This window comes from Aythya fuligula, chromosome 1, assembly GCF_009819795.1.
Source record: "Aythya fuligula isolate bAytFul2 chromosome 1, bAytFul2.pri, whole genome shotgun sequence".
NCBI lineage: Eukaryota > Metazoa > Chordata > Aves > Anseriformes > Anatidae > Aythya > Aythya fuligula.
The window spans coordinates 93,790,165-93,802,949 of NC_045559.1; the positions used below are offsets into that span (position 1 = coordinate 93,790,165).

The following is a 12,785-nucleotide window of genomic DNA, read 5'->3' on the forward strand; positions in this document are numbered from 1 at the left end:
TATTTGAGTTGCAGGCTAATTGCCTACTCCAATGCAGTGTTGCTCTTGACTAGGTCCTTCTCTATGCTACCTGTGGTACTTCATGGTCGGGTGGTCAGCCAGTTAACAAAGCCAATGCCAGTGACCGATGGCTTTGGGGAGAGCAGGCTGTTTGCTGGTGAGCTAGCCCCTGAGCTAGCTTGCTTTGGGATCAGGGGAGTCTGTTGGTGCAGCACAGGCAACTAATAAGACTGCACAGGCTTTTGTAAGGTAGGACCATGCCTGTCGGAGACTGCTGTGTCAAACATGGTTCTCAGCATGACTTTCTGTTGCATTTGTTCTGAGCTCTGATTATCTGCAGAAGCAGTAACCCTGACATTAGTACCAGAATCTTACCAGAAGTTCATATATGCCTAATTAAGGAATGAAATGAGCAAATACAGTAACTTTGATCTCTCTATATGCTTTCATAAGCATCAGATAGAGCCTTCTATTTATGTAGTTAGTACCTTTCAGAGGATATCTTTTTCAGCTCATGGGGTCTATCATCCGCAGTATCCCTTCACTGAAGAGATCCATAGCTCGATTTCAGTGTGAAAAACTACCTCTTGTAATTCTTTTTGTTCCTGTTTACCAACCTCATTGCTCCTTAAGTGAAATTTATTTTGCTACATAGCATTTGTTGCCTCCCTTCACATCTGTTCTAGTCCTACTGTGTTGTCTTTTAAAATCCGAATGGGTAGGTACCAGAATAGTGTGTGACTTGAAACGTGTGGGGATGTGCTGTGGTTTTGAGTAGGTAGCGCTCTGCTTTGCTGCCTTAACTCCTCTCCTCATGTTTAGTTTGCATTCTTGAGCACTGCGATGCACATTGAGTTGACGTTTTCATGAAAACATCTAGTATAATAACAGTCTTGCTCCAGGGTAGTAATTGCTAATTTGAAGGCCATCATATTAAATGTTTTGGCTGTTTGTTTTTTTTTTTTTTCCTCAAGTATCACTGCGTGCTTGTCTGTGTGGAATTTCATAACCTGCTGTCATAAATCCTTTCTACAGTTATTTACAGTTAGCACCTTATGCTACCAAGAAAAAATTAGTATCATAAGAAAATGTTGTTGTCTCACTGGTTGAAATTATTTACGACCATATCAGTACTGTAGCTGTCAAGCCTAACTGTTGTAGAATACCACAGTGGGAATGGAAACTTCCTCTACTTGCTAAAGCCACCCAAAGCTGTTCTGTGCTGCTTTGTTTTTCCGAAGACTTCTGTAGTTCCCTGTTCAAGGCACCTTGTTAGAAATATTAGAGAGCTCACAATAGACGGTGTCAGTGTAATTTTATTAAGTGCTTGTTCTTCCTTGAAGAGGAAGAGGATTTATTCATGAGTCTGCTAATTCTCATCCAATTGACCTAGATATTTGCTGCATTAAACTAACTGATTTTCAAACAGGAATTATTGCAATAAATTTGGCAGAAAGAATACATTTTCAAAACAGTAATCAGCCTTGGTTGTTTTTTGTGATGATAAAAGATTACCGGTCCCATTACGAATAGCTGCTTTGCGTTAGAGCAGCTCTAACCAATCTGTCAGGAATGGGACACTGGCCTGTTTGTGTTGCAGAGCCCAAACTTAACTTAGCTAAAGCTTTTAGCTTTTTAGCTTTGGAGCTAAAAATATTGGCTGTTCAAATTGACTTTTAAATCCTTTATTTAGCTGATAGGCAACAGGACAAATCTGAGAGGGATTCACAGACTTGAAGTCGAAAAGAAATCCTGAAGGAAAATATATCTAATTTTTGTTTCAATTTATTCCTTGAATCACTCACTGGTTCCTTGTGTGTGCTTTAGCTTTTTCTTTGTAACATGATTGATGGCGTTGTGTTCCCTCAGCTTCTCACATCCTAAGGGTGTAGGAGATCTCAGTGAAGTTTCCTCAGCAGGAGTGGAGTGCCCCAAGCCCTAGCGCCCAGCTCGGTCTCTCTCTTCTGCTTCTACTGAAGCTGTGCCATTGCGATGGAGAAAAACGAGAGAACAATAAATGAGCAACATGCCAAAGCATGAAGGAAACTGGCCCTGTCAGTCTTTGCCGGGTGCTGCCTGTGACCTGCATCTTGGCTGTTGGTTAAAAGAGTGGACAAGACCCAAAGCCCTTGGCCTCCTTATTGCTGTGGGACAGCAGTGTAATGACCAGTCTGCTGCAGAGTTGGTGCGTGCTTTTACCCATGGATGTTTTAGTGCTGAGCTCGACTCAGTGCTGTACTCATGGAGCAGCCCAGAAACATGGGTATTCTTGCACTTAATAATACAAGTAAAATTGACTAGATGACTAGGCAAGGATTTAATCAGCGTCTCTATTAAAACACTTATTTTTCACCTTCGTATTGCTTTATAAATAGCGGTACAGTTCCATAACTGTTGATCAGGGCACAATTTGCTTTAAGTTCTGTCATGCACATAAAAAAGGCCAAACTTAGTTATTTTTTCAAATAGGAAGGAGTGACTGTACCCTTTTCTGCTGACATGAAGACTAGAAGAGTGCAGGCTAGTCATTTTCCTCTCTGAAAGTTTGTTTAGAAAAGGCTGTCTGGGTATTGTTACAGACACTCTAATTGGTATTCTGTTGCAAAATAAAAACTTAAGTTTAAATGCAGAATGTAATAACTACTGTGATACTATATTAGAATAAAGTATTTCCTGGACTTACCCTCTGAAAGGACTCAGTTGAAGATTCTTTATGGTACATCTTTTATAATGTAAGTCATAAAGTTTCTATTTTTTAAAATCTGGCACAGAAAATGGTTGGTGTTCCGTTTTTGTGGAATGAGACTTTTTGGGGTGATGAAACCCTGTTTCTGAGGAAGGAGGGGAAACAAAGGAGGTACAGTATTAACTTTTTTTCTAATTTAAGAGGATGTTTTTGGTTTGTAATATAGGTTTCAATGCTTTGTCATTAGGTTGTTGAAGACTATGCTGGAAGATGGCAGGTTCCTTTGCCTCAGCTTCAGGTGCTTCAAACGGCGCTCTGTTGTTTCACGTCTGCCTGTGTATCATTTCCAGCTGAATGTGAGCACGTACAATATGTATTGAGTAGCCTAGCTTTGTAAGTACATCTTATTTTTTTATTATTATTTCCCATAAAATGTGGAATGTCAGTGTTGCACTTCTATAATAGCGATAGGTTTTCAGAGGTCCTCAGAGCTTTTTTAAGAGCAGTTTTGCCAGTTTACTTAGCTGTGTGGAACCAAGTCACATGTGGTCAGAAAAGAACAGCTAACTGTGGATATGAAAACTAATTTAGTTAAGTCATTTTATGTAATTAAGTATTGAAGCTGCATATTCCAGTATTGTGTCATAAGGGTTTTCTGATGAAATTAATTATCTGAAGAAAGAAGTTAAGTGATCACCTTACAGATGGCTATCATAGGAAAAACAATTTTTGGAGTGTTTGAAGACCAACCTTTGGCAGCACACAACTGTAAATATGTTACCAAAAGTATTTATTGTTCTACTCCAGTGATGTAATAAGCTAAGTGTTTGCTGAGATAAATTTCTTACATGGGTTAAGAAATTAATGCATTTTAGAATTTTTTTACTCTCAAGTCATGAAAATGCATATGGAAATGACTTGTTATGACTTTTGGTTAGTTAACTGTATATTCAATTTGACGGAGAACTGCAGAGTGTATAGTCCTGATTTTCTTGTGGTGGTTTTCCCACATGAAGGCTGAAAGTGTCAGGGTGATGATCAATACATAGTGAAGTCCAATTTTTTCTGCTGTAAGAACCTACTTTTAATATTTCAGAAACTTTAGTGTTCAACAGAAGAAGACAACAAAATCTTTGAGTTAGTTAGCCAAGTCACAGTGTACTTGATCTTTCTCATCAACAGATGGAGATAAAAACCCAAAAGCTTAGCTTTATTGCTAGTTCAGTTAGAGTAAAGCAGATCTATCTGTCCAGCTTCCTTGTTGAGTACTGTTTTCAAATACAGCCTAGTGTCCCAGTTCAGAGTTCATTTGGACATTTCTCATCATGCTTCATCAAGTCTTTGGAGGTTAATGTTCTCATAGGCTTTACTTTGTCTGGAGGAACTCTTTCTATTCTTCTAGAGCTATTAGTAATAATTAAAGTTTTATAGGGTATACTTGTCCAAATATCTGCTATCTTTAAATGTTGGTGAAACTTTACCAATGAGACTTACTGGGGAAAGGGAGAGGGATGCTATTTGACACGAGACTATTATGGAATCAGAAGATAATGATTTTTAAAACTGGAATGCTTATGTATCTTTTGCTAACAACTAGCAAATAAATGAAAAGATGGTGACCTCTCTATTTCACTAGTTTTCAGAAAAAAATCATTTCACGAAGGTCAAACAGCACCTGTAAACACTTCCAATTATCAGAGTAGTGCGGATGTGGGGTGGGAATTAGAAATTCAGATGTTTCTTGTATTTAGGATGGTCACCATTCCTGCTAACTTAGAACTGAACTGATTGCTGACTTCTTAATGGCCTTGTCTGTCTTGGTTTTTGAAGCTGAGTTTATTTGCTGACATTTCTTCCTGTTCTAGAATTACTGAATGAGATTTTTTTTTCTTTTGAATCAGCTTGATTGGCGATATCATAAAGGCATTCTGGGACTTAGCAGTCCAAGTTACCTAGGAAACCTTCCTCAAATCTTTCGAAAATTTCATGTGTATTAAGTCCTAGTTCTTAGACAACAAAAATCTGCTCATGTTGTCACACTTGAGTAAGGCTTCCTGGGTAATTAGGTGATGAAGTATTTACAGCAGTGACTGTTGCGTTTCCTGTATGTACTAGCCATGCTCATCATCACAACTGAGACAGCATCTGTACCACGTTAATAGCGTTTTCTATCAATGCTGTCAGTGTTCTTAGACAGTGCTGGTAACACTGAAGAAGCGATGTCAGGGAAAGTCAGAAGCACCGTTACTGTGGACAGATGGATATAAATGTGGGTGTGCAATATTGCAGACAGTTTTAAGATAGCAAGGCCAAGCTGGAATTGGCTATAGTAATTTTAATGGAATGTACATTGGTGACTAGGAAATGAAAATGCTTCAATAGCTTCGTTGATTAGTCTCAAAAGATTGTGAAGCAGGTGTGTTTATCCAGAAGAAAACTGTGGTTCATGCTTGATCACGGTTAGTTACATTTTTTTTAGTCAGGATCTTACTGTCTTTAAGTAAATGAAAACAAATAAAAACTGATGATTATATAAGTTGCTATAAACGGCTTTGTCTTAGCCAGTTATTAAGTTCCAGTGTGGCTGCTCTCCAGATTATGACATGACTCAAGCATAACCTTTACTGAGAGTCAATAGGCTGCAATTTTTTGTTACTGACATGAAGATGAGATAATGTGTTTCTGGATGAAGTACTTATTTGGTACTGATTTTTTTATTACATATTTCAGTTAAGATTCAAAGACCTAATCTGTAGAAAGATCCTGTCATGGAACTTGATGAATGTATATCTTAAATTTTCTAGCTAGGAATTGTCTAAGAGAAAGCTTACTGCAGCATAATCTAAAGGAAACTTAATTTTATGATACTCTTGCATTAGTTCCGTAACAATTCCCATAGTAAAGTTTTGAAATTTTTGGACTTCTAAAGAAAATTTTAGAAAATTGTTTATGTGAATATTTTAGTTTTTTTAATCAACAATATTTCTGAAAATTAGAGGAAAAATGTTTTGTAACTGCTCTTTACATTATTCTGTATCTGCTTTATTGAAAATGAAATACTTTGTTTTGTAGGGATACTTCGGTTTAATTTTAAATGTAATGAGGATATGAGAGTGACTTTAAATTTGGAGATAATTACAATGAATTTAATTGTTATGCAGAATAGTACCTTGTCCAGAAGTTTGTGAAAACCTGCCTTTTATTTTAAGAGATGTTGCAACAAAGGACTAAATGTGATAGTCAGGAAAGAAATTGCTGTCAGTAAGATCTTGAGTCAAAGAACAGCAAGTGGAAGAGTGCTGGAACTTCCCACAGTTATTGTCTTCTACTTCATCTTTTTTCCTAAAGAAAATGATCCATGTGTTCTTATGTTATGAGACCAAAAGCCTTTGCTATTCTGTCCTTTAAAACACACTGGATGCACACCATTGTGCTTTCCACACTGTTTCCATTCAACTTTGAATTTTCATCTTAACCTGTCAGAGTCACTCAGATACTGCCAAATAAGTCATACTTCATGACTTATGCAGCCAGCAGTTGCAGATTATGTTAATACAATACTTAATAGTTATTTTTCCTAATATAAATAATATCTCTCAGAATCTTAAGGCAGAGCAGTAGCAGGTGTGCTGGAGCTGTCTGCTGATTAGTAAGATGCAACCGCCTAGCCACTGACTGAATTGCAAGTGGCATCTAGAAGTACGCTTCTGTAAGTGAAAACTTAAAATTGTCTTGAGCTCTGAAAGGTTAATTTTTACCAACCTCTCCGATTCTGCTATCAGGGGATTGTTTTTCTCGGTCACTGCAATGAAAAAAATAAATGGAAAAAAAAAAAAAGCTAGAACATTATTTTAATACGATGGAAAACATGAAAGGCAATGTTAACATCTGAGTCAGTTGGAATCTAGTCTGCTTTTCCAAGGGCCAGTCCTGCCTTCTCTTTTATCTGCCACCTCTTTTGAGGTAACACTTGACAATTTGCATTACTACACTGGGATCTGTTTTGCCTGAAACTTTGTGGTAAAATCAAAGTTTAATCAACTCATTTGAATGCCAAGCAGGAGGTGAATGTAGTTCCGTTTACACATTTGCACAAAAGCTACTTCTGGAAGTAATCTTTAAAGGCTTTTGTTTGGAAATATGAAATTAATAGCACCGCTAAACCTGCATCTCTTTAGAGAGATTTCAGTGGGTGTTAAAATAAGGCAGGTTGAAAACGAATAAAATGCGTTAGTACAAGTTGCTCATCATACTTGAAAATATGAATTGCTGGGAATCCGCACTTACATAAAGTCAGTATGCGTTGTGTAATGTGCAGTCTTCAGTAATTGTATAGCTATTTTCTTCCTTCCTCAAAATTGCTACATGTCTGATAAATGTTTTGGTGGAAGATAACTGTTTTTTTTTTTAATGGTGAGTGGGGTCCAGCAGCATGGCGGATGTTACAGTCCTTGAGAGAGAAGTACAGGCAGGTACTGTATGTAAGTCTCTATGACCTGAACTTATGAAAACGGTGTAGCCGTGGGGATTTTAACTTGTTCTGAAGTACTCTCTGTTTTATTGCTAATTTGGATTTGTTAGATACCATATTAACAGCTATAGATGAGTTACTTGTGACCCAATGATTGGTGAAAAATGTGTTTCAGGGCGTGGGGGAAGTCTAACTGCTCAAGTCCAGCACAGAGTATAAGACCAATGTTAAATTATAGAACTGAGTAGTAGTGTTTAGAGTGTCTAGGTATTAGCCTTTACATTAGCCTTTTACATTAACTGTTCAGTGCTGGCAAGGACCCAAAACTTATGAAAATGCTATTTTGTTTTAGAGCAGTAGATTTACAGTAGTTTCATTTCTTGAATGAACGTTTTAGTGTGGTTGACTTGTCACTACTTCTGTTTTTTAGGAGTTTTTTTGAATTGCTGCTGTTCTTTGGAAAGGATGAGTTCTATGAAGATCCTTTGAAAGATATATTAGGTTCAATCCAGGTAGTGTTGCCTACTTTCATATAAACCTTTGATAATACTATTTTAGTACATGTGAAGACAAGCTTTTTTGTGGATGTGTAACCTAGAGGAAATATGCCATTATAATAAGAGATTAGTTGCTTTACTTGCAATTATACCAACAAATTTATAAAAAGGATATTTTTAAGGGAAAGCCATTTATTCTTATATTAATCATCAGTATTTCTATTGGAATTTTTCTGGACTAGGTAAAACGTAAATCTTTTTCTTTTTAAAACCATTTTTTGATTTAAGACATAATATATGGTTTTCCTATATAGAAGAAAGAAGCTTCGCTTGTTTGTGCCTAATTGGAGCTTAAGGTCATCTGCCATCCAGCGTGGTGTGTGGTGTTTTTTTTTTTTTTTTTTTTTTTTTTTACCGCCTCATGACATGAAAGGTCAAGTTTACCTCTGTGGTTTTAAACAGTAAATTTGGAATTGAATATTTCATTGAACTCTTCAGGTCAGCATGAACTGGCATTGTTTAAAACTATTACACTCTTGGCTAGGCTGGGACAATTTTTTGGTATGTCCGTATTGTACCGTATAAGAGAAATGTTACCAGATTTAACATAGATCCTTTTTTTCCACCAGATAAGGCTAGAGTTTTCATGTTTTTTGTCTTTTTTTTTTTTTTTTTTTGGACCAGGGCCAGTTTTGAGAATTGAGTTCAGTGTATGTGAAAAAACGCACTTCTGCCAACCATGAGAGAATAAACTTGATGTGGAAACAAAGGGTGAAAAACAAGGCTGCTTCTTCTGTTTAGACTGACCATGAAACCGCAGTTTGAAGAATAGCTATCCTGTGATTTTTACATTGACACCTCTGTTATCCCTGCTGCAAAGTCAGCACTGCTTACCTTAATTATCTAAACAGCAGCAATTATATTCTTACTGAGAATTAGTGGAAGAATAGGGTCAAGGAGTGGCTTAGCAGCCCCATGAATGGGTATGGTCTCTTGCAGAAGAGTAGTGGGGTGTTTCAGTAGTCCTTTGGTAAGTGCTTTTCAAAAAAAGTCTATGAACAAGAAAGAATTTTACCAAGTGTGATGCATAGCAATTTATTCTGTGTGCTTTTGTATTACAATTCCCAATTGCCTTGACTTTTAAACGATGAATATATTAAAATGCATCTTTACATAATTTTCTTGATAAAGAACATCTGAATCTGTTGTATAATCAAACTGGTAGTGAAAACTATTGTTTCATTTATTTAACTGTTCTCTACCATTGAACATATTCATCTGAATATGAAAGGAGACATTGAGGAATTGAAAACAAAAGATTTTACAGAAAAAGAACATGTGAAGAAGTTAATTGTGTATGGATAGAAGCTATTTTTCAATTGTGTTGTTAGTCATCTCAGCTCACTTTATAAACAACCCACAAGAAAGCTAAGATATCATTTTAGTTCAATTTCAAAATTAGATACTTTTTTCTTGTGACTGTTAATCGACAGTAGGATTCTTATGTTGATACTTTGACCAGCAAGTAAAAATTGGGGAAGGGAGGTATGGAACTCGGCATGTATGAAAATCCTGGGTGGCTAAAAACATTACATATTGTTGTAGGCAACCGTGATTTCTGTTAGATAGAAATTCGGATTGAAATGATTGCTTGAGGGATGGTGATTCATATGGCTTAGTTCAATTTTTCCCTTAAGCTTGGAAGAGTTTAGACTTCATCGCTGCATCACAATTCTAGTGTCAACATGCCTGAGTCTGTGCAGACTAGCATCAGGTGAAGACTTTTCCCACAGAGTTGTGCTGCCATTGTTATGCAAATGGAAGAGCCTTGCTGAGTGCCAGTTGAAAATATTCTGGCTTCCACAGTTCTGTGTTACAGAAAGAGTTGTTGCTTTAGGACTTTATGTAGGCAGTCAAGACTTCATAGGTTCAATTGTTGACTAAGGAAATACTTGAACATGAATGGGTTTTCTAGTTTAATATCATCTTGGGTGGTCTAAATATATTTTTATGCAACACTTATTTTCATCTTTCTAACTGTGTTTTTTCTTTTTTACTTGTAGGAATGTCAGAACCTTCTAAATAGATACAGAAATATGAACTTGGAACTAGTGACTCGCATCATTCGAGATGGTGGACCTTGGGAGGATCCAGTATTACAAGCAATTCTGAAAGCAAAGCCTGTATCACAGGAATTAGGTACTTAATTTACCTTGTAATTGTTATTTTTAGAGTGCTGGAAAATGTGCTGTTAGGCCTTTTTGATATTGGGATCAAGTGTTGTCAGCTGGTATTGAACACATTTTTTTCAGTCCTTCTTTTGAAAGAAAACTAGATCTCTGTGCTAGCTTCAGTCTACTTTTATAATACAGGGATCAAGTTACTCAGATAAAAGAAGCTACTGAGCATTCACTTCTAAAATGTGTTTACAACATCCATGTGTTCTAACCCAGGAAGAGCACATAGAGAAAGTTGACTTCAGTTAGGCTACTAACGTATCGTGATCAGAGAGGTCCTGATACATAGTTTTTTTCTCATGGTACTATGACTAATTCAATTTTTTCTTTTAAATTTATATACTTGGGTTTGGGGCTTTTCTTGGCTCTGTTTAGAACTAAGCCTAATTAAGCAGCTACATCTGTTTAGCTACTTTGTGTTTATGTTAGTATATATACTCGAGTTGGGTTTTAAAGAAGGATTATTTTTTTCAAACCATGCATGCAGACAAATGTAACTTGGCAGTTAATGAATGTTTGCAAGGGTAAAAATGGCATATCCAATCTACAGTGAAGTCGCCTCTAGCCTCTTCTGTATTTGCTACCAATGTTAATGGAGGACCTCTTGAGAATTGTTTCCATTTGCTAGTGATAAAAATACTAGTTCTTCTCCAGTTACTATGGTGCAGTGAATGATTCAGATTGATGACTTTATGGAATGAGCACATTGTTATAAACGGAAGAGGAAGAACCACAAGAAGTGGTTTGATAGCAAATTAATCTGATGCAGTGGGCAGTCTTTGATTGTTGCTTGTCTCTCATGTGAAGAAGTTAAACATCAGTTTACCTTTGATTTTTATTACGTATCTGATAAACTTCTAGGCACATACATACAGAAACAAAATGAAAACAAACATTATCCTCGTTTTATTCTGCATTGCATGACTTAACTGGGAGTTTTGGTAGTTATCATCTGGAGCTAGGTGTCAAATGGAAGAGAGAGTTGTAATCCAGTAAGATGAATAATATATAGTTGAACATGTAAGGAAAGAATGGAAGCATGTATGACTCAGGAGGAATTTGAAATGTTTTGTTCAGTCTCGATCTTTCCAGCAAAGATTTAGTTAATCCTTTTCCTTATTGATTTCCTTGGTCAGCATGAAGCCATTTGATTATGATGAGTAACAGTTCAAGAACTCTTCTTCAGTATTACCTGGCAGAGGAGAATGAGACTGCCTGTTGTCATTAGCTGATCAGTTTGTTTCCTTTAATGGCAGGCTACATCTCCTTCCCCTCTGCCTGTGTTTTCTTACGCTTCAAATCTGCTGATTAACTCCCCTCCACACATCTCATCTGTGATCACAAACACTGTATTTTAGATAACACCTTTTGGAAGTGTTTTCTTTTTTTGCTTCACTTCATCTAAAATCTGATTCTTATGAAATCTTAAAGCAAACATTCTGTGCTGCTTTATAGGCTGGCAATATTTGGTGTATGTTTTTGAAATTTGGCCATAGAGATCCCTCAGGGATCACTCTTTCAAATGAGGGAAAACTGGTTATTATTGCTGAGTCATCAACCATTACTCATGGAAGTCAGATAGATGAATAAATATGTACTATGTGAACAACATAATCTTGTCCTGGATTCATCAGTTACACAAAAGGTTAGGCCAAGACAAACTTTGTTGTGCCTGTCCTTACTTGAATTGTAGAGTACTTTGGGATGTTGCAGTGCTTATTGAGATGGTTGGAAAGGAAGGTAGTCTGGGGTTTTAAGGAAAAATAGCAGGGTTTTATATATGGATTGGAATTTTTTGCAGCATAGATGCAATAAGCAGGTGATGAAGAGTAGGGCAGCCTAATGTGAATGTCCAAAAGAATATTGTAGACAGGGGAACATTCAGTTGAAAATGGTTAATTATTTTTGAAACTGATGGTTGGCATCTATCTCTCCAAAGCAAAGCACTGCATATGCTGCCTGAACAAGAATAGACATTGTCCCCGGGCTGTTTCTAATATATTGCAGACTTGTGTAAATGCTACTATAGTTAGTGGTTGTCTTCTGCTTTGGAGACTGAGAAGCCTTGTAAATGCCTTCTTGGAAAAAGAGGGCATTCCATGACAGGGAGGGAGCAGAGCCCTGCATGTTGTTAAGCTGGAACTCACAGCCTGTTTAAAAACAGGGGCATACTGAGCTAAGAATTTACAGCACCAAGTGGGAATGTACCAGGAGCAGTATTGTGGACTACAATCTTTCCTTGTTGGAAGGAAGACAATGCTATAGTCAGTATACACGCATACAACATTTTCTTGAAATTAGGAGAGAATAACAGGTAACTCTTTTTGGCCTGAGATTTTTGACATTGTTGTTCAATAATCTGTTGTACTATTTGCTTAACGAACTGATGATGGGATTTATTACCTGAAGTATATTAACTCAAACGTAAGGAGAGGCGTTTACATGGCCTTAAGGATTATTCTATATGATTACTGTTTGCTGCAGTTCAGTGACCATTGTTAGACACAGTCTTTTCTTTTCCATCTTCACCTTTACTATGCTTGTACCCCAAAGTGCTAATGGGTAGTGGGAATTAAATCTTCAATTAAGTTAGAACTTAAGATAAATCTACTAATGAATCTCATCTAAAACCTTGTATCACTTTCAGTAACGCACTTGAAATGTTCACTTGCTTTCATGAAATACAGATGGCAGAGAAAATGCTGTTTCTGAACATAAAGAATGACTTTCAAATGGGAACTTAAAGTTTAAATGAAAGCTTGTCACACAAGTAATGCTTGATTTCAGGAAAACAGTAGTATTACATAGCTTGTAGTACTACAAGCTATGCACTAAAATTGTCTTTTTGGAATACTCCTCTATCTCACAGGAGTTGTGGAGAATACAAGAGGCAT

At 36.7% G+C, this 12,785-nt stretch overlaps 1 protein-coding gene across 1 annotated transcript in view; it reads left to right on the top strand.

Annotated features, from left to right (window-relative positions):
• The window catches only part of ZNF654 (zinc finger protein 654), a 32,133-nt gene that overhangs the window by 8,029 nt on the left and 11,319 nt on the right, over positions 1 to 12,785 (top strand). Inside the window, exons 2-4 of the mRNA XM_032189951.1 lie at positions 2,934 to 3,079; positions 7,588 to 7,669; positions 9,718 to 9,853. Of these exons, the coding sequence (XP_032045842.1) occupies positions 2,934 to 3,079; positions 7,588 to 7,669; positions 9,718 to 9,853 (364 nt within the window). The remainder of the gene's footprint in view (positions 1 to 2,933; positions 3,080 to 7,587; positions 7,670 to 9,717; positions 9,854 to 12,785) is intronic.